Source organism: Caretta caretta, chromosome 1, assembly GCF_965140235.1.
Source record: "Caretta caretta isolate rCarCar2 chromosome 1, rCarCar1.hap1, whole genome shotgun sequence".
NCBI lineage: Eukaryota > Metazoa > Chordata > Testudines > Cheloniidae > Caretta > Caretta caretta.
The window spans coordinates 245,074,986-245,102,062 of NC_134206.1; the positions used below are offsets into that span (position 1 = coordinate 245,074,986).

Sequence of the window (27,077 nt, forward strand, 5' to 3'; positions counted from 1 at the left end):
TTACATACTCCATAAGGGCTTTACGAACCTTAAAGCTGTTTGTGCTTTGAGATCCTTTAGATAAAAATGTGTTATATAGGCATAGTATACATTTTAAGTGGAATATATTTTCATGTTTTTGACAGCCCAGTATCACTAACTCCATTCCCAAGCATCTTGACCATTGCTGGGCTGGGGAGAGTCCCTGACTCTGCTCCTAGGAAGGGCATGGCCAGAGATGGTTGTGGAAAGCCTAATGTGGTAAGCTCCCATTGCAGTGGAAGGGTTTACTGTATTTCTCGCCTTGGAAAAGGGAGCAGCTTCCCTGGGTGAGTGGCTATGGATGTTTATTTGGACTGAGCCAACAAGCTTTCTTTGTGTTGGGTGCACAAAGTAATATGAACATCGTAGCCTTTGAAAAGAAACAAAGGACTCTGAAGCATGGGATATATGTGAAAAGTTGCAGCCTTTGCCTTGGATTTCATCTGGGCGACAAGGCCAAGAAATCAGATCTTGTTTATAAGGTGAAAATTTCAGCTGATAGTATTTGTGGCTTTTCAGATTTTTTCTCCTTTCTAGTTATATAACTGAAAGAATATTTTCCCTGTGCTTTAAGTTAAGTAAAAACAGTTGGGCTAGTCTTTTCCTTCTTACAGTGGTACTCAATCTGAATTATCCAAATAAGCAAAAACAAATACAGAACCACTTTCCCCCTTACTAATTAAAGGCTAGGTAGTTTGTCAATTCAGAAAACTTTTGGATTCTTTGGCTGGAGTTTTGTGACACATTTATATAAATTGAAAACAGACGTCTGCTTTGTAAAGTTATCAACGGTTTGGCAGGAATGTAGGAAATGCCAGATACAGAAATAAAAGGATTAAGTGATCCACTCGACAGCAGTAAAAGTCCCCATTAACCACAAGCATGCACTCTTAATGACTCTTTTTTTCTGAATAGCCGTTTTTGTTTGATCCCAGAACAATGTGTCTCCTTAAAGGGAAGGGGGAAAAGATTACGGAATCTTTTTGTTGTGACAGACCAAATTATATGAAAAGAACAGATACAACAACCTCTAACAGGGCGCAACCCTGCATGATGCAGAGTACTCTGGCCCCGATGTAGCCAAGCATTTACACATTCTTAACTTTAAGCACATAAGTAGAAAGTTAATGATGTGTTGAAATGCTTTTCTGGATCAGAGCCAAAGTGCTCAGCATCTTGCAGGATGGAGGCCGTATGGGTTTTTTTCATTTTAAAAACGATTTGTTTAATCTCATATTGTATGGTGCAAAGGGAGGATTTTTTGATATGCTTATTTTCTATGCATTCGTTATCTATCATGGCAAAAGCCAGATGAATGGACACCTTCACTGCTATACAGAGAGGGTGAAATTCATCCTACACAGAGGCCGAGGTACCACTTAAACCCATAACATGGAGCTTAAGTGATTCATAGGGCCTTGTGAGGGGTCTCTGCAGTGGGATAAATTTCACAGGCAGAGAAAAGAATAGCATAGGATTTGATTTTCTGTAGCACCTTTTATTTTCAAAATATCCCAAATGACTTCATAAAGTAAAGCATTAGATACTGGTAGAACAATGTCTGCACAAACACTGGGTCCACTGTGCACTCAATAGTGGCTCACACACAACCTTAACAGAGTTTTCCTCAATAGAAAATATATCAGCCAAGCCACAGGAGTTATCCTCTTCTCACAAACAAAATGCCATGGAGTCTTTTAACTTCTACTTGGATAGCTACCAAAAGCCAGGAGAAAAGATCTTGGTTTAGCATCATAAGCAAAAGACATCTACTGTCTCTAGCTACGCTTATCTGTAAATAAATATCTAAACAAATTGGACAATGTGTGTTAAAATGAATACGGACAACTTACTCCTTTGGCATCCATCTACAATACAGAATCTTCCTGTTTCCAGTTTTAAAATAGCTACATTTTTCTGAAAGGGGTAAAACTATGTACACAGTACTGTGGTCAACAAGTTATATATATATGATTTGGTTCAAGAAGCATGCTTATACTGTCAGTACAATGTAGAGTTTCAAATCAAAGACTCTACCCAAACTCTGGACTGATGTCCCTAAGATATAGCAGCATTCGGTTTGATCGTTTGGTGGGAAGGGGAAATGTTTTAATCTCCAAAAGCTATTAATCATGCAAAGTTTCTGATGAATTTAACTTATCCATGATACCCTCTGCCCCGTTCAGACAAACACACAGGGCTATTTCAGCACATTCACACCTATGGCCCACAGTCTGAATCTGAGAAGTTTAGAAGAGAGGGCAGACTGACATCTCTCCCTCCTCAGGATAGGTGGTCTTGGTAAACCTGGGCTAAATCATTGCAATAACTGTACTAGACATCTTGCATGCTCCTCTATGTACTGTGTAGTCTGACCTAGGAATAAGCTCTAGATTTCAGTTAACAGGCCTCGAGGCATTCAATCTTTTCTTTGAAAGTGTAGCCATAACATACTTACAGTACACAGAGTATGGAAGTTTTTATTAGACAGAGGTGCCGTACTGCCTGTTATATATCCTTACATTTGAAGGGATACAGCAAAAAGGACATTCTCTCCTATTCTTCCTGCAGCAACAAACTCAGGGTTATGTGTGCACATGTATGTGTGTTCATGCGTATTCACTTCTCCTATATATTTACAAACTGTTATATCTTTTTTTAACGGAATTCTTCAAAAAATCTGTATGAGAAATTCTGGTATGAATACTCCATATTACTCTGTTTTTGCAAGTTAAATCTCACCAGTTCTGAATATATAGACATGAGTTAGATATCTCCATGATGCAGAGCTTTAAAAGAAATACTAAGCTCAAAGGGAGAGGCATTCTGAGCCATGACGATCATGGGCTACAAAAGGATGGAGATGTGATTTTTCATTTGAAGTGAGTCTATTAGTGATTGCTTTTTTACTGAGAAAGCTGTTTGCACGGTTTAGCTATCCTTTGTCTGATATTTATACAAGGCAAGAAAATGATGCCATTCAAGTTTCTTTCAGAGTATGTAAACAAAGCCAGGGGTTCATTAACTCATTGTTATCATGTAGTGCTTCCTGTGAAAATTCATCTTCTGGCCCCTTGCTGTCAGTACTGTGGCCAAAACGGGAAATGGAAAGTTTTTTTAAAATGGGACTACTCTAAAAAACCAAAAGATTCCATCTTGTGGATTCCAAAACAAATTTACTCAAGCCCAGATCACTGGGAACAGCTGTCTGGATAGACAGGTTATTTCCAAAGGGGAAGGAGAGGCAGATTCGTACACGTTAACAGCAAATTCATTTCTCCAAAATACTGAAGTTCCCTTTTCTCGAAACTCCAGCGGTAGTGCAATCTAATGAAGTGCACAGCAGGCTTCCTCCAAAATAAGTAGATATAAACATAAGAAACTCTGCAGAATTTGACTCGGACTTCCCTCAGAATAATTTTTCCAATGTCCTAGTGTAAATAAGACTATTAACGGATATGTTTTAAATACTGCAGGCCTGGTTCTCCACTGATTTTCCCTGGTGTAGTCATTTATGCCTGTGCAAAGTGGGCAGAAAATGTTATCAAATCGGAGTTCTCCATTACACCAGTGGCAGAGTTTTGTATGCATTTTGCGCAGGTTCAGAGGTCTATACTTCGTGCAAGGCAACAGAGAATCAGGCTGTGTATCTAAGTTCAACTTTATTACAGGTTGCAATAGCTCTAAAAGCTGTGGTCTTAGTAATAATTGGTTTTTTTTAGCGCTTCTTAACCTGAAGGATTCAAAAACACTTACAGAACTCACACAGCCGCTGCTTTAAAGCAGCTGCCTTTGGGATGGAACACAGAGCCTGTTTAACAGCCTCATTGTGCAATGGTTTTTAAGAGGGGACATGAACCACAACAGAAAGAATGTAATTACCCATGTTAGAACTTGGTCAGGATATAGGAGATAATGGGCTGACTTAGGGCATTTGAGGGTGGGGGGCAAATGTGGCTTTATGCACCCCCTTGATCTTAGAGGCTGATCTGCACTTCTCTATGTTAGGATGTTTCGGAATGGTCCTCACCAACTGGGGATCAGAGAAATTCAGGAGCACTTCAGCCAACTGTAATGAATAATGCAAGAACTCTTTTTGCCTTTTGGATCAAATTTGTGTTTTCAATGGTTCTATACAATATTGACCTACTCTTTTATTTCTCAGGAATGCCTTGTTCTTCACATATTAGTCCAAACCAGTAGTACTGACTGGTAAGGTCAGGGGTGGCCAACCTGTGGCTCCGGAGCCACATGCGGCTCCTCAGAAGTTAACATGCGGCTCCTTGTATAGGCACCGACTCCGGGGCTGGAGCTACAGGCGCCAACTTTCCAATGTGCCGGGGGGGTGCTCACTACTCAACCCCTGGCTCTGATGCAGGCCCTGCCCCCACTCCACCCCTTCCCACCCCCTCCCCTGAGCCTGCCGTGTCCTCGCTCGTCCCCTGCAAAGCTTCCTGCAGGCCACAAAACAGCTGATCAGGAGGGGGAGGCGTTGATCAGCGGGACTGCCGGTGGGCGGGAGGCACTAGGAGTGGGGGAGCAGGGGAGCTAATGGGGGGCTGCTGACGTATTACTGTGGCTCTTTGGCAATGTACATTGGTAAATTCTGGCTCCTTCTCAGACTCAGGTTGCCCCCCCTCCCCCCCCCAGGGTAAGGTTATCATGGTGAATTCTCCATTACCAATAATGTGTAGCCGGTACAAGGCAGAATTTAAGTACTGTAGCCTTTTGTTACCTTTGATACGGAGCCTTATTCAAAGCAACATTTAGAACAGTACAGCTAAAATACGTTTTGGTAAGATAATGTTGTTTTGTAACCAACCCAATACTAAGGCCAGGTCTACACTAGAAAAGGGTTGCTGGCATAGCTATACAGGCAAACCCTCGTACTGCAGATGCAGCTTACATGGGGGAAAAAACAATGCTTTATAATAGTTTATACTATTATATTATTTATACTAAATAATAGCTTATACCGGTTCCCCACGTGCCACAAGCTATACTGACAAAAGCACTTTTCTACTAGCATAAACAACAGCTACACGAGAGCTTTTGCTGGCACAGAAAGGAGTCGAACCATTAACTGATAGTACTATATTAGCAAAAGATTTTTAGTGTTGTCCTCTTTGTTCCTAGCCTATGATCGAATGTAAAAAATAACAAGGGGCCAGACTCTGAGCTGAGGAGCATTTGGTGCAACTCAGCAGGTGGCCTTAAGCCAACTTCGCTCCCTTGATTTTGGATCCCCAGTTCCCTGGTGCAATTTAGAGCAGCCTAAGGGCTGTCTTAAGTTGTACAAGCAGCTGATAGCCCTACTGAGCTGCCCCAGCAGCCGACGTCCTAACCATGCCCCCTCTCGCCAGTCATGAGCCCCACAACTTGCTGACCACAAGGATGGGAGTGGGGGAATTGAGTGACATACATTTCACTACTGTCCCTCTGTGTCACCAGAGGATCCCTGCCTATGGATGGAGGCACTTGGTTTTGAGCACCTGCAGGCCAGCAGGCTGGTGGAAAGGCATCTTAATGGAGCTACGGATCTGGCCCAACGTTGCTAACTTTCTTTCTTTGGCTAGCTTCTTTGCAAGATGGTCTGAGCCAAAGTGGTGTGTCTTCCCAAAAAGTAAACTCGCAGCTAGCAAAAAAGTAACAAAGAGCACATCAGAACCAAAAAACAACCAGCACCTCTGCCCTAAAACCCAAAGAGGTCCTGGTGAGAGCTTAACATCACTCTTCATTACCACTGAGAAGACAATCTGCTGCTGTAACAGGGCAGTAGGGCGAGGAGGGGGGAGTATTTTAATTTTATCGAAGCTGTTAGACCTCAATGTTAAACTTACTTGAGCAGATTTCCAAGATTGAAGAGAGCGCGATTATGCTGTGGGTTTAACTGAAGAGCTCTTCTGTAGTATTCCTTTGCTTCCACCAAGTCTTTGGTCAACGTGCCGAGGTTGTTCAGGGCACTCGCATGACGAGGGTACAATCTGGGAAAGGGGACATTTCAAATCATAGTAATTCAGATACTGCCAAACAAAGCTATCAGCTTTAATACTCTCTCTTCCCAATACCAGACGAGGCTACTGCAGTTATTCTCCTTTCTGTAAGTGAAAATAAACTTCTGATCAATGCTGACGTATTTCTCCTCCCCTGCAGCAGCTGAGAAAGAGTTGGGAGTCTTGGAGCAAAGACACCATGTGCAAGATAGTCGTTCTAAAGAAAGGATGGGGGGAAATGTGCTCAGCCTCCAGAGAAAAATGCAAATAAGACCTATTTTTACAGCTCTCCCGGCAGCTGGGGTGAAGGACGATGTTTATTATATAGCTTGTCCTCCTAGCAAAAGACAGAGTGGTTATAGTTGGTCAAAATTTTTCATTTGCATTTTTTTTGACATTTTTTCCGTCAAAATGGAAATTTTCATGAGAAACATTCATTTCTGTTTTTTTTTTCCATTTGTTTCCACCGAAAACCAAAAAAACCCTCCTTTCTAACATTTTTCCATTTTCACCAATAAAAGTTGAAATAAAACTCAGGGACAATCTCAATTTCAAAACAAAACATTTCATTCGAGTCATTTCCCACTTACAAAATCAGCTGTAGAAGAACATTATCCAGATAAAACAAAATGATCAAACTTTGGAAATACACTTTTGCCTGTGAGTATGAATTCTCCTTAACGTCTAGTTAATATATAAACTGAATGGTAAAAAATTAGCAGTTCAAAATAGAGCCTTAACTCAGCCTTTCTGTGTTGCAATAACATTGCACAACATGCCAAATTCATCTGTTGTGAAATTTTACTGAATTCACAGCAGTTTGTGGTCCAACACCAATCTCAACTTTCAATTGAAATTGGGCTCCTAAGTCAGTATTTTGGTTTGTTTCCCTAAAAAGTGAGAAATGAAATGCGGGTTCCTAGAGAGAGAAGATAGTGAAGGTGTAAGTTTATTATTATTATTATTATTATTATGAAATAAACACATTACAGTAACACCCAGAGGCCTCAATCAACTTCAGGGCCTTATTGTGCTGGGCATGGTGCTCCCAGATAGTTTTCCCCCTCTCTCTTTAGCCTCTCATCTCTGACTGCTTTTTCTGCCTACCTCCTGTCACCTTCTTGCCTGAATTCATAAGAATCTGATTTGGGAGCTTTAATCCAGATAAACTGAAGTTTCGTTTAAACACTGCACAGCTGCTTCTCCAGCCCTGCTCTCTGTAGCTCTTTCAGAACTGATTTTGCTGGTGGGGTGTCTCTTATGAGCCAGGGTTTTCATATTTCAAGTTCTGAAATAGAGAACGCTGCCAGATGGAGGGTGAGTGGGAAAGGGGAAGGTACAGCAACACCACACCAGGCCACCCTTACTTCTGCATTGCTGCTACTGCTGCTGGCAGTGGTGCTGCCTTCAGAGCTGGGTGGCCGGCCAACAGACACGGCTCTCCAGCCGCCCAGCTCAAAATCACGGACATTTGTTCATATTTCAAAAATCAGCCTGGATGGAGATCAGAGAACCAAAAAAGAGATCGTACCGGGGAAAACCTGGACATATGGTAACCCTGTTATGAACCCTAAGGAGGAAGGACGGTCCAGTGGTGAGGATGCTGGTTTGGGACCCAGCTCGAATTCTAAGTTCCACCACAGACTTCCAACATGACCGTGGGCGCTGTGGTTAGTCTCTTTGTGACTCAGTTCCCCATCTGTAAAATAGGGGTAATACTACTCTCCAACTTCACAGAAGTGCTGTGAAGATAAATACATTAAAGATGGAGGTGCTCAGATACCATAGTAATGGGGGCCACATAAGTGCCTCCGTTAAACAGAACACTGACTTTATCTGGTAATTTCCCTATTTTTCACCCCATGTTTTCTCATGATGTCATGAATGACAGCCTGGGGATTTTCTTTTCTTAAGTACCAGGAAAATGTTTGTATTTTGTCACTGATTTTATATTCTAGTTTTACACCAGTCTCGTTCTGGGTCTGTGGCATATGAACAATTCTGGCAAGAGGCCTGTTTGTGGGAGGACCTGGAAAGGTATGAGGGAACTCAGACAACTAGTGATGCAGCTCTGGTGGAAAACATAGGTAACTTTCTACAAATATGCATGATCAAATGTCTCAAAATCATTTTATTCCTACCCCACAATCCCTAATGTACAGGTACTAATAGCTGTGTAACTGATCTCTCAGTATTTCCTGGATGCAACCATATACATTTTAAAAACATAGTCTGTTATTTAACTGCCACTGTACTACGACTGATGGCTAAATATTCTGCCAACATTCCTCGTGTTCATCCATGAGAGACTTTGGTTGCTGCAACTACTCAGTTGCGAAAGTTTACTTGACAGTTCGTGGATGTATAAACCCTTATCTTGCACATCTAAATAGTCCATCGGCACCACCATTCACCAACTGTACAATTATTTACCTCTCATTCAGTGCGCTTTTTCCCTAATGGGTCTTCTAACATATAAACAATGAGTTACAAATGAAGTTACAAATTGTGGCTGACCCTAACATAGCTGCACTGGGGCACGGAAGCCCATCATCTCCCCGTACAACCAGCCTGTAGTCCCCCTTTAGGTGTGGAAGGAAGGGCAGGCTCCACCGAACTGCTACTTCCACCCCATGAGCAGGTGGGCAGGGACTGGGGGCTATGGGGGAAATGAGTAAAGCCCTGAGTCAATCCCCCAAATGCACTAGACAGCAGAACTGAATGGACACAAGATGGTACATGCTGTAGGAAACTCCTCATCCCAAGAACTATAGGGCAACAGGGATGAATCAAGTCTCAGCAGCTTTCTTGGGCTGCTTCAGGGATGGCACAGCTATGCTGCCACTCCATACATGGGACTCTGGGATAAGGTTCAATGTAGCCACCAAACAGACAGACCGACAGACATCTTAGAGCTCAGTTTTGTTTCCATAGGTGTCCATGGGAATTTTGCCATTGATTTCATTGGAAAAGAGTTCAGGGACTTTTCTAGGTCAATTTTTTTTTCTATTTCTGCTTCAAAACAAACCTGTGCATTACTTTATAGTCAGTGCTCACAAAGCAGGAGATGGTTTTAACACCTGACACCATGTTGTGTTTAAGTGGACCAAAGACTTAAGACACTTATTGGAAAAGTCTGAAATATATTAACATTTTACAGCCCTTTAACTAGTGTTTTTCCCCTCAAACTTTCAGAAATAAATTCTCTGGCCTAGGAGTGTTCACATGAAATTTTAGTCCCAAGGGAATTTTCTGGGCAAATTTAGAAGGGAATGAAAACTCAAGTTGAAAATACAGAGCTGGTTTCATCCTTCAACTGTGTAACTCCTACCAGCGGCTCCATAAATAAAGGACTTGAACTCGCATTAAAGCCTCTGCCATCAAATGAAGTAAATTACAGTATGCAGTCACTTCTTCCAGCTGTTCTAGGCTGTACTTCATGTGCTTTAGATTTACTTATAGTCATGTGGCCCTTTACAAAAAATAATATACCCTAAGGACCAGCTCCTGAGCCAGTGTGAATTGATTTAGCCCCATTAAAGTCAACGGAGCTTTACCAATTTATACCAGCTGAGGATTTGGTCCTAAATTTAGAGCACTTTTGTCGAAGCCATTTGTAATTTTACCAGCAATAGAAAACCAGAGCTGTCACACACACCACATCCAAACAAGCATTAGGAGAAGAGATAGCAGCAGAGAAAAAACAACGTGTAGTGAGATGACATGGTGTTCAATGGGTTCATGAGAAAGGGTCTGATCCTGCCACTCTTAGTTATGTTGAATACTGTATTCTGCAAGTAGTGCCATTGAAATCAAGGAGTAAGATGCTACTCAATGCAATAAGGGGGCAGGAAGGGACACAGTCCGACCCTAAGGGGATCATGGTCTTATTCCATCTGCCTTCTGTGCACGAACTCCAGTGTTTTCAGTATCAACGTCAGGGAGGTAAATGAGAGATTAGAACATAGACCTTGGCTAGACTTGAGAGAACACTGTAAGCTTGCACTCAGGTTACACCTCATGGCTTAATCGATTCAAGGCCTCTAAAAACAGTCCCACAAAGTTTGCAGATCATTTGCATGTACAAAAGGGTTCTAGGTTTTTATTATTAATTATTATTATTATTATTAATTAAACTGAGACACCTGCCAATTTTGTATATTTTTAAAAAGAAGATTTTCAAAATGTAGCCCAGTGTCCCCCTTTGTCAGTCTGTCTTGTTTAGAACATAAAGTTCTTTATGGCAGGGGCATTCTCGTCCCATGTGTTTGTACAGCAATGGGGTCTCACTCTCAGTTGGGGCCTCTAAGCACTCCAGTAGTAGTAACAACAGTGCACAGAACACAGACTTTGTTTTATAAATAGCTGTGGCAGTTTGAGATGCTGAGAGTCAACTGTTCAAATTGACATGTTGTCCTATAGCTTCTTTTATGACACAGAGCTTTCCATCTGGATGGACCCCTCCACCTGCACGTACATCATCGGTAATGGTAACAGTCTGTAGGCAACATCCCTCTTGCTATGTATCTGATTAGGCAGAAATTCCTCTAGGCTTCACATAATCAAATGCAAGTGCTGCATTATTTATGAAAGAAAGCTGAATTTCATTAAATTTCTCCCTACAAAAAGCAGCTCATGTGAAAAATCAATTTTCCCCTTCTTTTAGAAACCCTAAGTATTTTCTTTAAGAATCTGCTTTCGTTGGCAATTACAGCAGAAGTCCTGACACAGCACAATTCACTTAAAACCTCCCCCATAAAAGTGTACTTTAAATAAGGTTGGGCATTGAGTTCTGAAGCAAAAACAAGTGGCATGTTTTCTCGTGGCAAAATGAATAATTCAGATAGCTCCTCCAGTGCTGCTGCAATTGTCAGAATAAGTTTAAGCAGCCGTGTCTTTAACTATTACAGGTATACACTACATGAAACTCCTGTTAGTAATTATCCTCCAGTTCTTTTAGGCTAGCAATATTCCCTCTAATACAGTCAAACAAAAGCCTCACTGACTGGCACAGACAAGAGATTTCTACTTTCTCACAGAAGACACAGAGCATAAAACGCAAACAGATTTTCAGTCTTTAAATACCAATGACCTTTTACTTTTGATTTAATGTATTTATTACCTAGCATATTAGTAAAAACTGTTCAGTGGCTCACTTATTTCTGTGGTAAAAGACAGTTCTGAAAGGGAAGGGGGGGAAAGGGAATTTGTTGTCATGGATACAATCTATAATCCACCAAGAATTTTAATTTAACTTTTAATTCGAATATTGGGAAACCACTTAAACAAATGACAAGTCCTGTTCATGGTACTGCATTTAAAGGGCTCTTGATCTGCCACCAAAGATATTAAAGGGGGAAAGGGCATTATCTTGACAACTCCCTACCCGCTTCTACTGAGTTCTTTATATTTTTCCATGGCCATAAGCCTGAAAGTGCAGAAAGCAAAAGGGAATGTGACTATTCACACTTGCCCAAGGAAACAGACAATGAGTTTAGGGGAACGGTAAGGCAGAAGCACGAGGGTCTCAGGGATCTCACAGCTGCCAGTGGCCTCAGGTATGACAAAGGAACCTGTCAGAGGAGATCAGAGTCTTAGGGCTTGTCTACATTACCCGCTGGAACAACGGGCAGCGATTGATCCAGCGGGGGTCAATTTATCGCGTCTAGTCTAGGAGAGACTAGACTATCAACAGGAGAGCGTCAGCTGTCGAATTACCGCAGTGAAGACACCACGGTAAGTAGATGTAAATACGTCGACTCAGCTACTTTATTCACGTAGCTGAAGTTGCGTAACTTATATCGATCCCCCCCGGCCCCAGAGTAGACCAGGCCTAAGATAATTTCAGTCCCAAACAATGCCCTGGCCCTGCAAGGCTGTTGTAAGAAGGGACTGCTTTAGCACAGCTAAAAAAGAAAGAAAGAAAAAAAAAAAGTGCTGGCCGCCACTTCCCGCGACTCCCATTGGCTGGGAACGGCAAACCGCGACCACTGGGAGCTGCGGGTGGCCATGCCGGTGGATGGTCAATGTAAAGACTGTCTCGTGGCCTGCCAGTGGATTATCCTGATGGGCCACGTGCAGCCCACGGGCCGCAGGTTGCCCACCAGCGCTCTAGAGCGCTGGTGATTCTGTGAAGCCTGTTTGTGTTGTCACAAAAAAATATTTCAGTGGATTTCAGATTCAGCCATTTATCATGATAGCCAGTGGGAGAAATCAGTAACTAATTTCATTGGCTAATTCTAGGTTGCCCTGTTTTATATGCTCCTTTTGACTAAGGAACTTAGCAAAAATGTGAATCTTCAAAACAGCCATGATTAATGGATCACCACAACACTCTTGCGAGGTAACTAAGTATGATTACCCTTATTTTATGGATGGGGAAACTGAGGCAGAGTTTAAGGGACAGCCTGTGGCAGGTCATATCTTAGATTTGCAGGATGTCCCTTTGTATCTTCTCTCCCAGTTCACAGGACTGGGTTCTTCCAATCCACACATAACCTCCTTGAAATCAACACTCAGCACAAGTAAGAATGAAGGGAGTACCACTGACTTCAACGTGCTTTAGTGTGGTAGAATCAGGCCCTAGTTAAATAAGCAAAAACATTTGCTGGGAGGATGGCAAGTCTTTTTAGACATGCTTCCCGCACTCTCCCTATACGCACCTTAATATTTTATTGACATCACTGTGCCAACAAAAGTAAGAATGTTACATTAATATATCATTCAAGTCAAATGTTTACATTACACATTTATATACACCACTATATTATTTCAAACCAATTCTAATATTACATCACATTCACTTCCATGCACCTTTTTAAAACTGTGCGACAGATTGATTTAAAACTATACTTAATAAAATCTGAGGAGTAAGGGTACTACATGGAACAATCCTGCTCTGGCAAGGAGATGCTCTATGACGAAGGCTACGATTTTGTCACCGATATTTTTAGTAAAAGTCACGGACAGGTCATGGATAAAAAAGAAAAATTAATGGAAGCCGTGACCTGTCCGTCAGTTTTACTAAAAATATCTGTGACAAAATGGGGATTTGTGGGTCCCCACACAGCCTGCAGCAGGGCAGCTGCGGGGCGACTAGGAGTTCCAGGAGCCCCCACTGCAGGTTGGGTGTTGGAGCTCCAGGGTCCCCCACTGCCCACGGCTTGGAGCTGTGGGGGCCCCTTCTGCCCACAGCTCTGGGAGTCTCCCACCAGCCGCAAGGGCTGGGAGCTGCTGGGTTCCCCCACGGTGCCTGGAAGCTGTGTGGTGCCCCCGCTGCCTGCAGGGGCCAGGAGCTGTGGGTCCACCAGAAGTGGCGGGGGTACACGACAGCTCCCGACCTCTGCAGGCTGAAGTCACGGAGGTCACTGGAAGGCATGGATTCCATGACTTCCGCGACCTCCATGACTAAATCGTAGCCTTGTGTATGACCTAACACCAGTATGGTCTCGATCCAACAGACTGTGCCACATGGGCAAAGAGGTTTGCAACTCACAGGATCAGGGTCTTTTCCAAATTTGTCTCCTAGGAACATTTTAATATTTTTGTAAAGGACAAAAGCATATATTGAAATATTGAGAGGTATCTTCTGTCTCTTTAACCACAGTGCATTAATGGTTTTCCAAATTTAGTTCATTCCAGCCTTAAAAAAAATCACTGCAGACTGGTATTCTCAAAGGAGCCTAAGGGAGTTAGGCACACAAACCCCATTGATGATTATTGTTAGCTGAGTGTCTAACACACTTAGGCTCCTTTGGAAATTCCAGCCATAGTCCTTTTCAGTGGATGTATTCAATCTGTCAGATCCTTGGCTGCAGCCAAGCAGCACGCAGCCCTGCCCAGCCCAGCAGCTGTGTGTGCAAAGGTGGCCTGTCTGCTCGCCTGATTCTAAGCCAGGCACTGGTCCATTCTCAGGTGTAAGTTACACCAGCCGATGGTAGTTGCAAGGGAAAATGGCTTTGTGGGTAAACTCAGGCACTGGAGATTTGTGTTCAACTGCCACAGATTTCCTGTGTGACCTTGGATAAGTCATTACTCTGTTCCTTGGCTCCTCATCTTTCTCCCACCTTTTCTCTATCTATGTAGAGTGCAAGCTCTTCAGGGCAGGGATTGTCTGTGTATTGAACAGTGTCCAATACAATGGGATTCTGATAGCAGTTGGGACTTCTATGTGCTATTGTGTTAAATTTAATAGAGTGCCAACATGGTAGCCAGGAGTCAGTGGGGTGTTGAATCATAGAATATCAGGGTTGGAAGGGACCTCAGGAGGTCATCTAGTCCAACCCCCTGCTCAAAGCAGGACCAATCCCCAATTTTTGCCCCAGATCCCTAAATGGCCCCCTCAAGGATTGAACTCACAACCCTGGGTTTAGCAGGCCAATGCTCAAACCACTGAGCTATCCCTCCCCCCCAACCATCCTCTGCTATGCCAGTAGCAGGAAATGGGGGTGGTGTAGGAATCACTACGCTGGTTCTATACCACCAGAAAATTCTTCTTTTCCTGGCGTGATCCTTTCATGTCTGGCTATACCACATTTTTTGGCAGAGCCTGCCAGCAGCCAGCACAGAACAGCCATACTGCATCCCAATATCCAGGGGAGTGTTTTCCCCAAAAGAAAGAAAAGAGAAGAGAGAAGCAAAATATATCTAATCTAAAGTCGGCAGAAGCAGCATGATTCTTCAAGCTTGGCATCCATAAAAAGCATACCCAAGAGCATTAAGTTACACAACCAAGTTTGTACTATACTAAACCCCATTTCACTTTATGAATTTTCATGACATTTTAAGAACCTGCTGGGGAAAAAGAACTTGCAGACTGAATACAGAGGAGATAAAAAAAGAAGGATTTTATGTCAAACAGTATTGAGGCTAAAAATAAAAACTAATTTGCTAAACTCTAAGTTCCCAGTGATGCTGAGCTATTAGGCACATGCTGTAATAAGAACAGTTCTTCAGGTCCTCTCATTTGTAAATAAACGACAAGAATTCATACACATTACACTTTCCCACTGAAAATCCTCAGAGCACATCTAACTTTTTTCTAGCCCCCTTTCTAAACAAAGGTTTCAGAGGAACAGCCGTGTTAGTCTGTATTCGCAAAAAGTACTCCTTTTCTTTTTTCTAAACAAAGTAATCCACTAGATGAATGAAAATGCATTTTTGATCATTCCCAGCTCCTGAAGAATCCGTACAAAACTTCTAAAAAATTGAGCTCTAACAAAAGGCTATGCAGCCATGATATGCCTGACTAATACAAAGAGAGAACAGTTTAGATATCACTACATAATCCAAGAAAACTTTACAAGTATAACGAAGTGCAGGACATTATAGGCTCAGCTACACAGCCAAATTATTGGGGACTATATAACAAAACATAAGAATGGCCATACTGGGTCAGAACAATGGTCCATCTGGCCCAGTATCCTGTCTTCTGACAGTGGCCAATGCCAGGTGCCCCAGAGGGAATGAACAGAACAGGTAATCATCAAGTGATCCATCCCCTGTCGCCTATTCACAGCTTCTGGCAAATAGAGGCTAGCGACACCATCCCTGCCCATCCTGGCTAATAGCCATTGATGGACCTATCCTTCATGAATGTGTCTAGTTCTTTTCTGAACCCTGTTATAATCTTGGCCTTCACAACATCCTCTGGCAAAGAGTTCCACAGGTTGACTATGTGTTGTGTGAAGAAATACTTCCTTTTGTTTGTTTTAAACCTGCTGCCTATTAATTTCATTGGGTGACCCCTAATTCTTGTCTTATGAGAAAGAGTAAATAACACTTCCTTATTTACTTTCTCCACACCCATCATGATTTTATAGACATCTATCATACTTTTCTGAATCATTTCTTTTCCAAGCTGAAAAGTCCCAGTCTTATTAATCTCTCCTCATATGGAAGCTGTTCCATACCCCTAATAATTTTTGTTGCCCTTCTCTGTACCTTTTCCCATTCCAACATACCTTTTTTGAGATGGGGCAACCACATCTGCACACAGTATTCAAGATGTGGGTGTACCATGAATTTATGTAGAGGCAATATGATATTTTCTGTCTTATTATCTCTTTCCTAATGATTCTCAACATTCTGTTCGCTTTTTTGACAGCTGCTGCACATTGAGTGGATGTTTTCAGAGAACTATTCACAATGACTCCAAGATCTCTTTCTTGAGTGGTAACAGCTAATGCATACCCTTTCATTTTGTATGTATAGTTGGGATTATGTTTTCCAATATGCATTACTTTGCATTTATCTACATTGAATTTCATCTGCCATTTTGTTGCCCAGTCACCTAGTTTTGTGAGATCCCTTTGTAACTCTTCGCAGTCTGCTTTGGACTTAACTATCTTGAGTAGTTTTGTATCATCTGCAACTTTTGCCACCTCACTTTTTACCCTTTTTTTCAGATCATTTATAAATATGTTGATTAGGACTGGTCCCAGTACAGACCCCTGGGGGACGCCACTATTTACCACCCTCCATTCTGAAAACTGACCATTTATTCCTACCCTTTGTTTCCTACCTTTTAACCAGTTACTGATCCATGAGAGGACCTTTCCTCTTATCCCATCACAGCTTACTTTGCTTAAGAGCCTTTGGTGAGGGACCTTGTCAAAGGCTCTCTTAAAAACTAAGTACACTATACCCACTGGATCACCCTTATCCACATGCTTATTGACCCCCTCAAAGAATTCTAGTAGATTGGTGAGGCATGACTTCCCTTTGCAAAAATCATGTTAACTCTTCCCCAACAAATAATGTTCATCTATGTGTCTGACAATTCTGTTCTTTATTATATTTTCAACCAATCTGCCTGGCAATAATCATTCAGGAACTCATGGATAACAGGTGCAGTTTCAGAGGATTGGAGGAGGACAAGCAGGACCGGCTCTAGGCACCAGCAAAGCAAGCATGTGCTTGGGGTGGCACATTTCCAAGGGCGGCATTCCGGCCATCCTTTTTTTTTCCCCGGCCCTGCTCAGTCAACCAATGAGTCCCTGCCCTGGCCCCCCGCCGCCGGGGAAGCGGGGTAATGCGGCTCCTCTCCCCCTGCCCGCCCCTGCCGCACGTGTCACAAGTGGCAGAGGAGCCGGAGCGGAGCAGAGCAGAGCCTGAGATTGGGGCAGGACCCGCGGCCAGTAAGGGACCCGCTGTCCCAGGCAGCTCGGCGCTGGGCATGTGCCCCTGGTCCGCCCCCCTCCCCGCGGCTGACCCACCCCCCAGCCACTCCGTCAGTTACTGTCCCTCTGCGGGGGCGAGGCCGGGTCTGAGATCGGGCTTAGACGGGATGTACAGCCCCAAGCACCTCACTCCAAACACTGCTATAGCATTATGCATTCTTTTAACGTTACCAGTATCAGTGGCTTCTGGTGAGCGCAGTTTCTCAAAACTGAAATTACTAAAAAATTATTTGAGGTCCACCATGTCTCAAAATTGTTTGTCAGGACTTGCATTAATTTCAGCTGAAAGTACCAATGCAAAAAAATTAGATTTCACTGAATTATTAAAAGACTAGGCAAGTATAAAAACCAGAAAAATTCAGTTCATATAAATTCTTTTAATTTATGAGAAACCGGGCGCATTGGAAGACATTAACGTTTTTCATTACAGTGTACAGTTGAACCCAAATTGTTTGTAATTGTGATTTTGTTAAAATTAAATGAGTACACTAGTAGGAAATTATATTTCACTAACTACAAATTCTCTGTTTTCATTTTTTTTATTTGAAACAGTCAAAAACAAAAACAAACAAACAACCATTGCAAAGTGCAAACGTGTAAAAGCCAAAAAAGAGGGGAGGCGGCCAAAAAATATTTTGCTTGGGGCAGCAAAAAATCTAGAGCCAGCCCTGAGGACAAACATCCTACCTTTAAAAGAGGAACAAAGAGAACCCTAGGGATTATAAATCAGTCAGCCTAATTTCAATACATAGAAAGATACTGGAACAAATTATTAAACAATCCATTTGTAAGTACCTAGAGGATAATAGGGTGATAAGTAATAACCAACATAGATGTGTCAAAAACAAATCATGCCAAATCAACCTCATTTCCTTCTTTGACAGGGTTAGTGGGCCTAGTGGATGGCGGGGAAGCTGTAAACATGATTTATCTTGATTTTAGTAAGGCTTTTGACACAGTCCCACGTGACTCATAAGCAAACTAGGGAAATATGGTCCAGACGAAATTACTATACGTAATTCTGAAATAACTTACAACAGGTTAAAAGACTGTACTGAAATAGTAGTTATCAATGGTTTGCTGTCAAGATGGGAGGACATACCTAGCGGGGCCCGCAGGGGTCTATCTTGGGTCCAGCAGTATTAATCATTTTCATTAATGACTTGGATAATGGAGTGGAGAGTATGCTTACAAAAATCTGAACACCAACCTGGGAGGGGTTGCAAGCATTCTGGAGGACAGGATTAGAATTCAAAAGGACCTTAATACATTGGAGAATTGGTCTGAAATCAACAAGATGAAATTCAATAAAGACAAGTGCAAACTACTACATGTGGGAAGAAAAAAGAAATCAAATGCACAAATACAAAATGGGTAATAACTGGCAAGGTGGTAGTACTGCTGAAAAGAATGTGGGGGCTACAGTGGATCAAAAATGGAATATGAGCCAACAACGTGATCCGGTTGCAAAAAAGGCTAATATCTTTCTAGGGTGCATTAACAGGAGTGTCTCATCTATGCCATGAGAGGTAACTGTCTCACTCTATTCAGCACTGGTGAGGCCTCAGCTGGAGTACTTTCTCTAGTTCTGGGCACCACACTTTAAGAAAGATGTGGATAAATTGGAGACAGTCCAGAAGAGAGCAACAAAAACGATGAAAGGTTTAGAAAATCTGACCTATGAGGAAAGGTTAAAAAAACTGGACATTAGTCTTGAAAAACAATGACAGAAGGAGGACCCAATAACAGTCTTCTAATATGATAAGGGTTGTTATAAAGACAATGGGGTTCAATTGTTCTCTATATCTAATTAGACAGGACAAGAAGCAATGGCTTAATCTGCAGAAAGGGAGATTTAGGAAAACACTTTCTAACCATAAGGACAGTTAAATACTGGAATAGGTTTCTAAGGGAGGTTGTGGAATCCACCATCACTGTCAGGGATGGTCTAGGTTTACTTGGTCATGCCTCACAGCATGGGGATGGACTAGATGACCTCTCAAGGTCCCTTTCAGCCCCACATTTCAATGATTCTCTTATTTCCCATTGCCTGCACCTCGTATTTAAAATCAAATTATTGCACAGAGAGAGAGAGACTGTTTTATAATAAGACGCCAGGTGAATGGAATGGTCTTGAAGCACCGAGTCCTAATATGTAGAGATGTTTACTCCACTGAAAATAAAATCAATAGAGCAGTGACATTTTAGTTTTTATCGCACTGCCACAAGGCAACAGGCCATTCCTGTACCAGACGGGGCCGTGCCATAGCAGAGGTGTCTGGAATGCTACAGATCCTCTTACAGGACCCTGCAGAAGGATCCTTTGTATTGTTGTTCATGGTCCCATGTATATCCCTTTGTTTTGAATAAATAAAACTATGGCCTTGCTTGATACTTGGCCAGTATAAAGCAGAGCAAGAGTGTGGGGGTGGAATGTACTGTATTGCATGTTTTCCACAAAATAAATTTTAAAATAAACTCCCTTGGTTAAAGCAATGTGCCTAACACTCCATTGCACTTCATTGTGACAACTGTTAAGTCTATGGCTCAGGTTTTTACCAGGCATCCTTTTCAGCCAGCAAAGGTTATTACATCACTTAGCAATTATCTCAAGTTATCTACATTTACTAATGCAGTCTATTAGTTTATTCTTTCCAAATATGGCTTCATCAAACCCCAAACGACAGAGATAGCCGATAACTCTGGGTGTCATAAGGACATTCAAAGCATCAGGAGTGAACGCAACCATGTCTATAACAGGGTAACAGCGCAAATTCTAACTCATTGTATAAACAGGCTAACAAATGGTGTTGGTATTGTAAATCTTTCCAGAAATAAAGTGCAGCTGGTGTCCCAGGCCACCTGCAGTTTGTGCTGAAAGGAGTTCTTCTATATACATATTATATATTAAATAAAAGGTCATGTGAACAAGATTTTGTTTTAATACATACAGTGTGCAATTTACCACAGTTTAAATAACCCCAGATACTGCTGATTTAAAATACATAAAAAGTCAGTGGGTAAGTGTGTGGGAAAGCTTAGCAGAAAAACAGTCTCAGTAATATTCCCTAGGGTTTTATTTTTAAGTGGGGGAGGGAATAGAGTGGTGCGACTGGTTAATGTCCAACCCACCACAAATGATGTTATGGCACAGCTTTTTCTCAAAATGGGGCAGCAGAAAATATGGCTATGGCACATATACCTATGCCCCCTTCGTTTGAGCCTTTCTCCTGCAAGATCTCATGACATGTCATGGTACTGCAAGTCAGTATTTCCACTGAAATTTCCAGGTTCCATTATGTGAATGAAGCCCTAAGTGACTGCACTTGGGTTCTGCAAGGCCCAGATTCTTCCTCCTCTGCAATACTAGTATTTCCAACCAGTAAACCAGCCTGTTTGCCTCCTAGCTCTTCCTCCACCCGGAACTCTCCCCCTGGGGCAGATGTTCTCCCTAAGGTCTATGGGACAACCACCTCAGGAGTCCTCTTTGCTGCCCAGATGTTCTCGAGGTGCTCTACTTGGTGGGAGGAGGTCAGAAAAGAAAGCCCAAAAGGGCTGTCTGACTTTCTCTCTCACGCTCACACACACAAAATACATATGAGTGTGTCTGTATATTCCCCCTCATTTTACATTTATGTAAACACACACACACTCAAAAGATATGAACACCAGAGTTACAGACTTACCGGTCTACCAGACACCAAGAGAAACGGGAAGTAACCAATCAGACAGCAGCAGAAACCGCCAAAAAAGGCAAATACTGTACTGTGCCTGTACTGCATCTTAAAGGCAGGCACCTCTGGGCTGCCTCTCCCCAACCCCACCCTCACGCGCGGGGCAGCCACTTAAAGCAAGACACTGGGGCTGCCAGTGCACGCACGCACACACACACCCCTGCCGGGAGGGGGAAAAGCTTGCAGACTCATGCCAGGGCTGAGTAAGGAGCAGCTCAGCTGTTGCTGACACATGGCCTGGCATCTCAGCTGCTGGATCTGGAGTCCGAACTGTGCTTTATTCAGAGTTATGAGCAACCTCCGTTCCCGAGGTTGTCTGTAATTCTGCAGGTCTACTGTGTACATATTTGTTTTCAAATTAAGTTATAGACACAGGAGAGAGTTATCTCTGGATCAGAGATGATACAATGATCTGCAAATGGACAAAAAATATTATTTTATACACACACACAGACACACACAATGTATATACACATGAATACTTTACATTGCAGGGGTGACCAAACTGTGGCTCGCTAGCCACATGAGGCTCTTTTACCATTAAAATGCGGCTCGCGGAGTCCCCTCCACTGCATTCTCCACCTATCAGACTGGAGTGGGAGGCTCAGGACCTCTGCCCTGCAGCAAGGTGGTGGGGTAAGGGCTTTTGCCTAGTGGAGAAGGGGGTTTCGGGGCTTCAGCAGGAGCTGGGCTAAAGCCCCAAGCCCTGTCAGGCACCTCCTGCGGGGCTGACGCTCTGAGCTCTGGCCCTTGGCAGGAATGCCCTGGCTCTCAAACTTCTGAAGATTGTCAGATGCGGCTTGGAGTGCTAGTAAGTTTGGTCACCCTTGTTATGTTGTATTATATAATATCAAATACCAAATATTTTATACACACACACATATATAAAATTAAAGTTCAGATTGGAAACAGGAACCAATTCACTTCTTTGTCCATGTTTCCCATGGGAGATAGCAGCACCGTGGAAAGTAGCTCTGGATTGCTTCAGGATGCCTAACTCCCTATGCCTGCTAGTATCATCTCTGTCCCTCCCTCCCCTGCCTTCCCCATTTTCTTCCCCCATTTCATTTTTGTGAGTATTCACCCAGCAGCAAAGATCAATTATAAATAATGTATTCAGTTATAAATAAATTATTTTTGTCCATTTCCAGATCATTTTATCATCTCTGACCCAAAGATAACTCTCTCCTGTGTCTATATCTTAATTTGAAAACAACAATATACTCTGCTAAAAAAGGGTAAGGACCAAATTTCAGAGACAGCCTCCAAATCTGAATGTCCAAAAATTCTGGGGTTCAATTTTGGGTGTCAAAATTTTTGCCTACCTCAAAACTTAGCTTTGGCTGCACAAAATGTAATTTGTGCAACCAAACTGAGCAAAGCCTCTAATTACATGACAATTCCTTAACACAAATGTGTTGATACACACAAACCGAAGATTCAGGGGGGGCAAAACTCAGCCAGCAAAAACTTCATGTCTAAAACTTCGTGTCCACAATTTTAGCCCTGGAAATACAGAGGATGGGATGAGGCCACTTTGAAAACTTAGTTTTGAATTACCACAATTTTTCAAGTTTGCATTTTTTCCTTTGTTGCCAGAACACTTATTAAAGAGATAATACCCCTTTCCTGGAATTGATTTTTAAAACTCTGCTATATTCACCCATGTGCATAAGCTTACATTCATTCCTGATGAATAATAAAAACGTCTCCTCAGCAACACAGAGTTTAGGAAGAACGGAAAAACACCAAAATTCAACAGCGATCAACAACAACAAGTAGTATTCATTAGCACATTGTAAATATTCATCACATCAGCATGAAATTGAGTGACCTGATATTCTCTCTCTCTCACGCAGGTGATCAGACAAGATTTATTTCATGTAAGACGAATATTTTTTGATCTCTGTCAACAGGGGGGTCTCAAGCAGAACTAGCAGAAGTAGAAAATCTGCAACAGCAGCAAACCTTTAGACTAGCCTTAAAAGGTAATTTTCCTTACCCTATTACCATATCGCATTTTTATTACCTTAATTTATTTTTATTTTGTGAAGCAACAAGTTTCTTCTGGGGCCACTACAGCATGATTGAGAAACTACCAAAGAGGTCGATTACAGTGATGTGCTTATTGTTCCATTGCAGGTTAGCTAAAAGGTTTATAACCCATTACTACAATTCCAGAATGCCAACTATTGATGAACTCTGGTTTATACATATGTTAGTTTGCATCCCCAAAGGGCTGTGCTTCCAGGTTAGATTTAATGTTCATTTCCGAACCTGACACAAAGGAGAGACTTTTGCACACTTATGCACATACAGAGTTAAGCTTTTCTTTAAAATGATCATGTTCCTCTATATTTTTACATTTGGTCTCAGTTTTCATGTTCCCCAGCTACAGCACAGTATATAATTAGTATAGCACAGTATATAAATACACAGGTTTCAGAGTAACAGCCGTGTTAGTCTGTATTCACAAAAAGAAAAGGAGTACTTGTGGCACCTTAGCGACTAACCAATTTATTTGAGCATAAGCTTTCGTGAGCTACAGCTCACTTCATTGGATGCATACTGTGGAAACTGCAGAGTATGCATCCGATGAAGTGAGCTGTAGCTCACGAAAGCTTATGCTCAAATAAATTGGTTAGTCTCTAAGGTGCCAAAAGTACTCCTTTTCTTTTTATAAATACACACTAATTCACAAAGCCAAGATAAACCAGAACATTTCATGATTGGGTCCTCCACATTGAGTGCTTAATGAATTTTCTAAAGAGTGATCTGCCGCCATTTTAAACAAACATTCATCTTAAGAGGTGGTCAATGGGACTTCTGTCCTTTAGAAATATATTGTCCTGCAGGTTTATCATCAGAAAATACATTCTTCTGGGTCATTGATTAGTTACATTGAAATCAATGGAGCAACAACAATTTATGCCAGCTGAGGATCTGGGAATAATAGGAATGTAAACAAATGGTTAAAACACTGAGAGTTAGGATTCCTGAGACCTAGTCCTGACTGCCATTGATTTACTGTGTGACCCAGGTGCCCTTCAATCTACTCATCTGTATAACAGTTATAATATTACTTACCTCACATGGGTGTTACGATACTTCACTAAATAGTTGCATGGTAATTAAACATTGGCTGAAAGGTGTTGTAAGTGCCAAGTTTTATTATTATTAATAGTAATTTTGTGAGTAGTTAAGACATCCAAGTACACTGTGACATCATGATAATTTTTGTTTAGCAAATTTTTATACTTAATCTCATATACATTAAAAATGCAACAAAAACTATATCAATTGCAATTTGCCATAAAACTCTGAAAGCAAGCTAAAATGATCAAGGGGCCACCAACACTGCTCCTTACGCAAAGGAGCTGCTGTACGGTGATGCAAGGCTCTCCTTTTCCCAACTCCAAGCAACTGCATACCTGACCTTTGCAGTGCTCCCCACCATCACTGACACAGGAGGAAGGGACCATGATTGCTGATCTCTCAGTCTTTATACGGTAGCCTTCTGTGCTACCACTAGTTTCCTCTGTCATTTTGGGAGTGTCACTGAAGTCCTATGATAGCCTCTCTAATTCTCCCCCTTAAACCTCCTTCACCCTACTTTCACACACTCTGTGGTATAGCAATCTTTCCTTCTAGTGGAGGGTGGTTCAGTGAGGCTCCTTTCTGAACCCCTCAATGCTGCTCTTAAGGGAGATTATTTTAAAGTGGTGTAAATTACTCTCTCCTTCCCCAGGGAAGAGTACAGTGGTCCCACAGGGACCACGCTCAGTAGATAAATTTAGATCCATATGTGGCAGGACAGTGGATTACCACTAGACTGCCAAACATAACTTTAATGGTCCAAATTCTCTGCTGATGTAAATTGTAACAAATTCATTGGCTTCCATGGGACTCCAATAACTTACACCAACAGAGAATTCGACCCAGTATCATTAGTATTCCAGTCACATTGTGAGAAAGAGCTGGTGCAACAGCTAGGATCAGCTTGGGTGCTGTTGCTCACATTCTTTACACTGGAACATTGGGGAGCAGGTTATACTCACAACAGGAAGCCTGGCGCTGGAATTTGCTTGTATCTCTGACATGTATCTAGGATCCTATACTGCACCCATCACCATGTTATTTACCAACCTTTTCCATTGCTTCAACAGAGCTGGAATTTGCTGAATTTCAATGTCTGATGCAAGACCTACCTACTGACTCAGGACTTTTCAAAACTGGGAGCGATTGTGCGTAATTTATAGTACAGCATTCTTGGTGGAAGTCTATTTACAATTTTGTACCTACACTGCTTTGTATTTTAGTATATAGGCCCCAACATTCTGTGACACGCAGTCAGGGAGCGGGCGCAGGGGCAGAAAAGACAACATGGAAAAAAAAAAAAGAGAAAAAGAGACAGGAGAAGAGAGAAGATGGACAGAGAAGTGGAGTAGGAGTAGCCCTACATAGATAAATATTAATATCCCCATTCTACAGATGTGGAAAACTGAGACACAGAGAGATTAAATGATTTGATCAAGGTAACACCTCTAGTCAATGGCAAAGTGAGAAGCAGAACCTATGAGAGACAACTCTTAGTTTAAGCTCCAAGCACTAGACAACATTTGTTTTCCTATGTATCTTATTAACAGGATTAGAACGTTAACTCCGCAGGGTGCACACCTGCAGCTTGATTTTCTAAGGTGCCAAGCAACCCAGCTCCCACTGAAGACAAAGGGAGCTGAAGCTACCCAGCTCCTTTGAAAATCCAGTCTTTTACATGACACAAGCACTGCAGATATCATCATAATGACAAGCTACATATCTAATAAAGTTGAAAAAACATGGCCTGCAATCAATTCTAGAATAGCCTCTTGTATAATTGAAGTACTGCGGAGCAGAAGACAGCACCATAATTATGATTTTTGGGTGCTGCTGAGCTAGAGAGACAGCTGAGCAAAATCTGTTGTCAGCAAATACTATAAACTCTGAGGAACACACAAACAGATGCCTGCACTAGTGGCAGCGTCAAGATGGGGAGGAGGGAGTGGCTAAGCAGCCATGGGTACTAGTAAGTTCACTTTTACAGATGGGTAGCATTTGCTAATACTTCTTTAAAAAAAAAAAAACTGTGATGTCCTCAGTATCCCTGTCCAAAATTTTGTCCAATGCCTCTCACATCCATTTTCCAGACATGGTGGGTGGCAGCAAATACCATCCTTCCAGCTAATCATGACTGGGTGGGGCTCCGTTTCAGAGCCATCAATATTATTCCTTAGTTTGCCAGAGGGCATTAGCACAGACACAGTCTAATTGGACAGAGGTAATTTCTGTCCTTCCTCCACATTTAGGGACTAAGCAAGCTGCAGATCAATAAGAAAAGGTTCCCAGCCATTTTTCTGTCAGAACCCCTAGTTTGCAAGGGATGATACCCCTTATATGCACATGTTCCCTTGCACCAAGCTACGTCCTACATGCCTTTCTTCTGTCTCTTTTTTCTGCCTATCTTTTCTCTTTTTCTGTCTTTGTCTCTTTCCTCTCTGCTGTGATTTTTTTTTTTTTTTGTATCTTTGGCTTTTGCTTTCTGTTTTTCTCTCGGTCTTTTATTGTTGTTCTTTTTCTTGTGTTTGCTCCTCTAGGAGAGGCTCCCCCTTCCCCATTTCCACAACTCAGAAGGAGGCTATATGCTACAAGGGTGCCCATTCATTGAGCTGTGGGGCCAGGCTGCACAAGGCAACAGAAGGAAATTATTTTTGGGAGTTCTGAAATGCAGGAACCCATTGATGAACTGACCCCAAATTTGGATCATGAACACTGCCCCAGGCCTCCGAGGGGCACAACAAATTTCCAAGCAATCCAAGTAACCATTCAGATTTTAGAGCACTAACAATAGTCAAGCTTGACAAGCATGTAAAAACTGGTGGGAATGGAAGCCCTCTATCCATTTTTCTGGATTAGCGCACATGCACTGTACAAACATACCTTTTCTTAAATACCGTTCTTAGTTTGGGTCCCCAAAAGATTTAGCGGGCACCATGCACTCTCTCTGGTAAAACTTGACAGATTGAGACTATTCTGGCCATCATCTTATCAATAGCCTGATCTCTAGTTCTGAGCACAAAAAAACCACACACACCTGAGAAACTTTTTGAAAA

General features: G+C 42.1%; 1 protein-coding gene across 3 annotated transcripts in view; it reads right to left on the reverse strand.

The window, feature by feature from the left end:
- Positions 1 to 27,077, reverse strand: part of TMTC1 (transmembrane O-mannosyltransferase targeting cadherins 1) — a 179,519-nt gene that overhangs the window by 22,072 nt on the left and 130,370 nt on the right. For all 3 annotated transcript variants that reach the window (XM_048829275.2, XM_048829284.2, XM_048829264.2), the window contains one exon: positions 5,862 to 6,005. In XM_048829275.2, the coding sequence (XP_048685232.2) occupies positions 5,862 to 6,005 (144 nt within the window). The remainder of the gene's footprint in view (positions 1 to 5,861; positions 6,006 to 27,077) is intronic.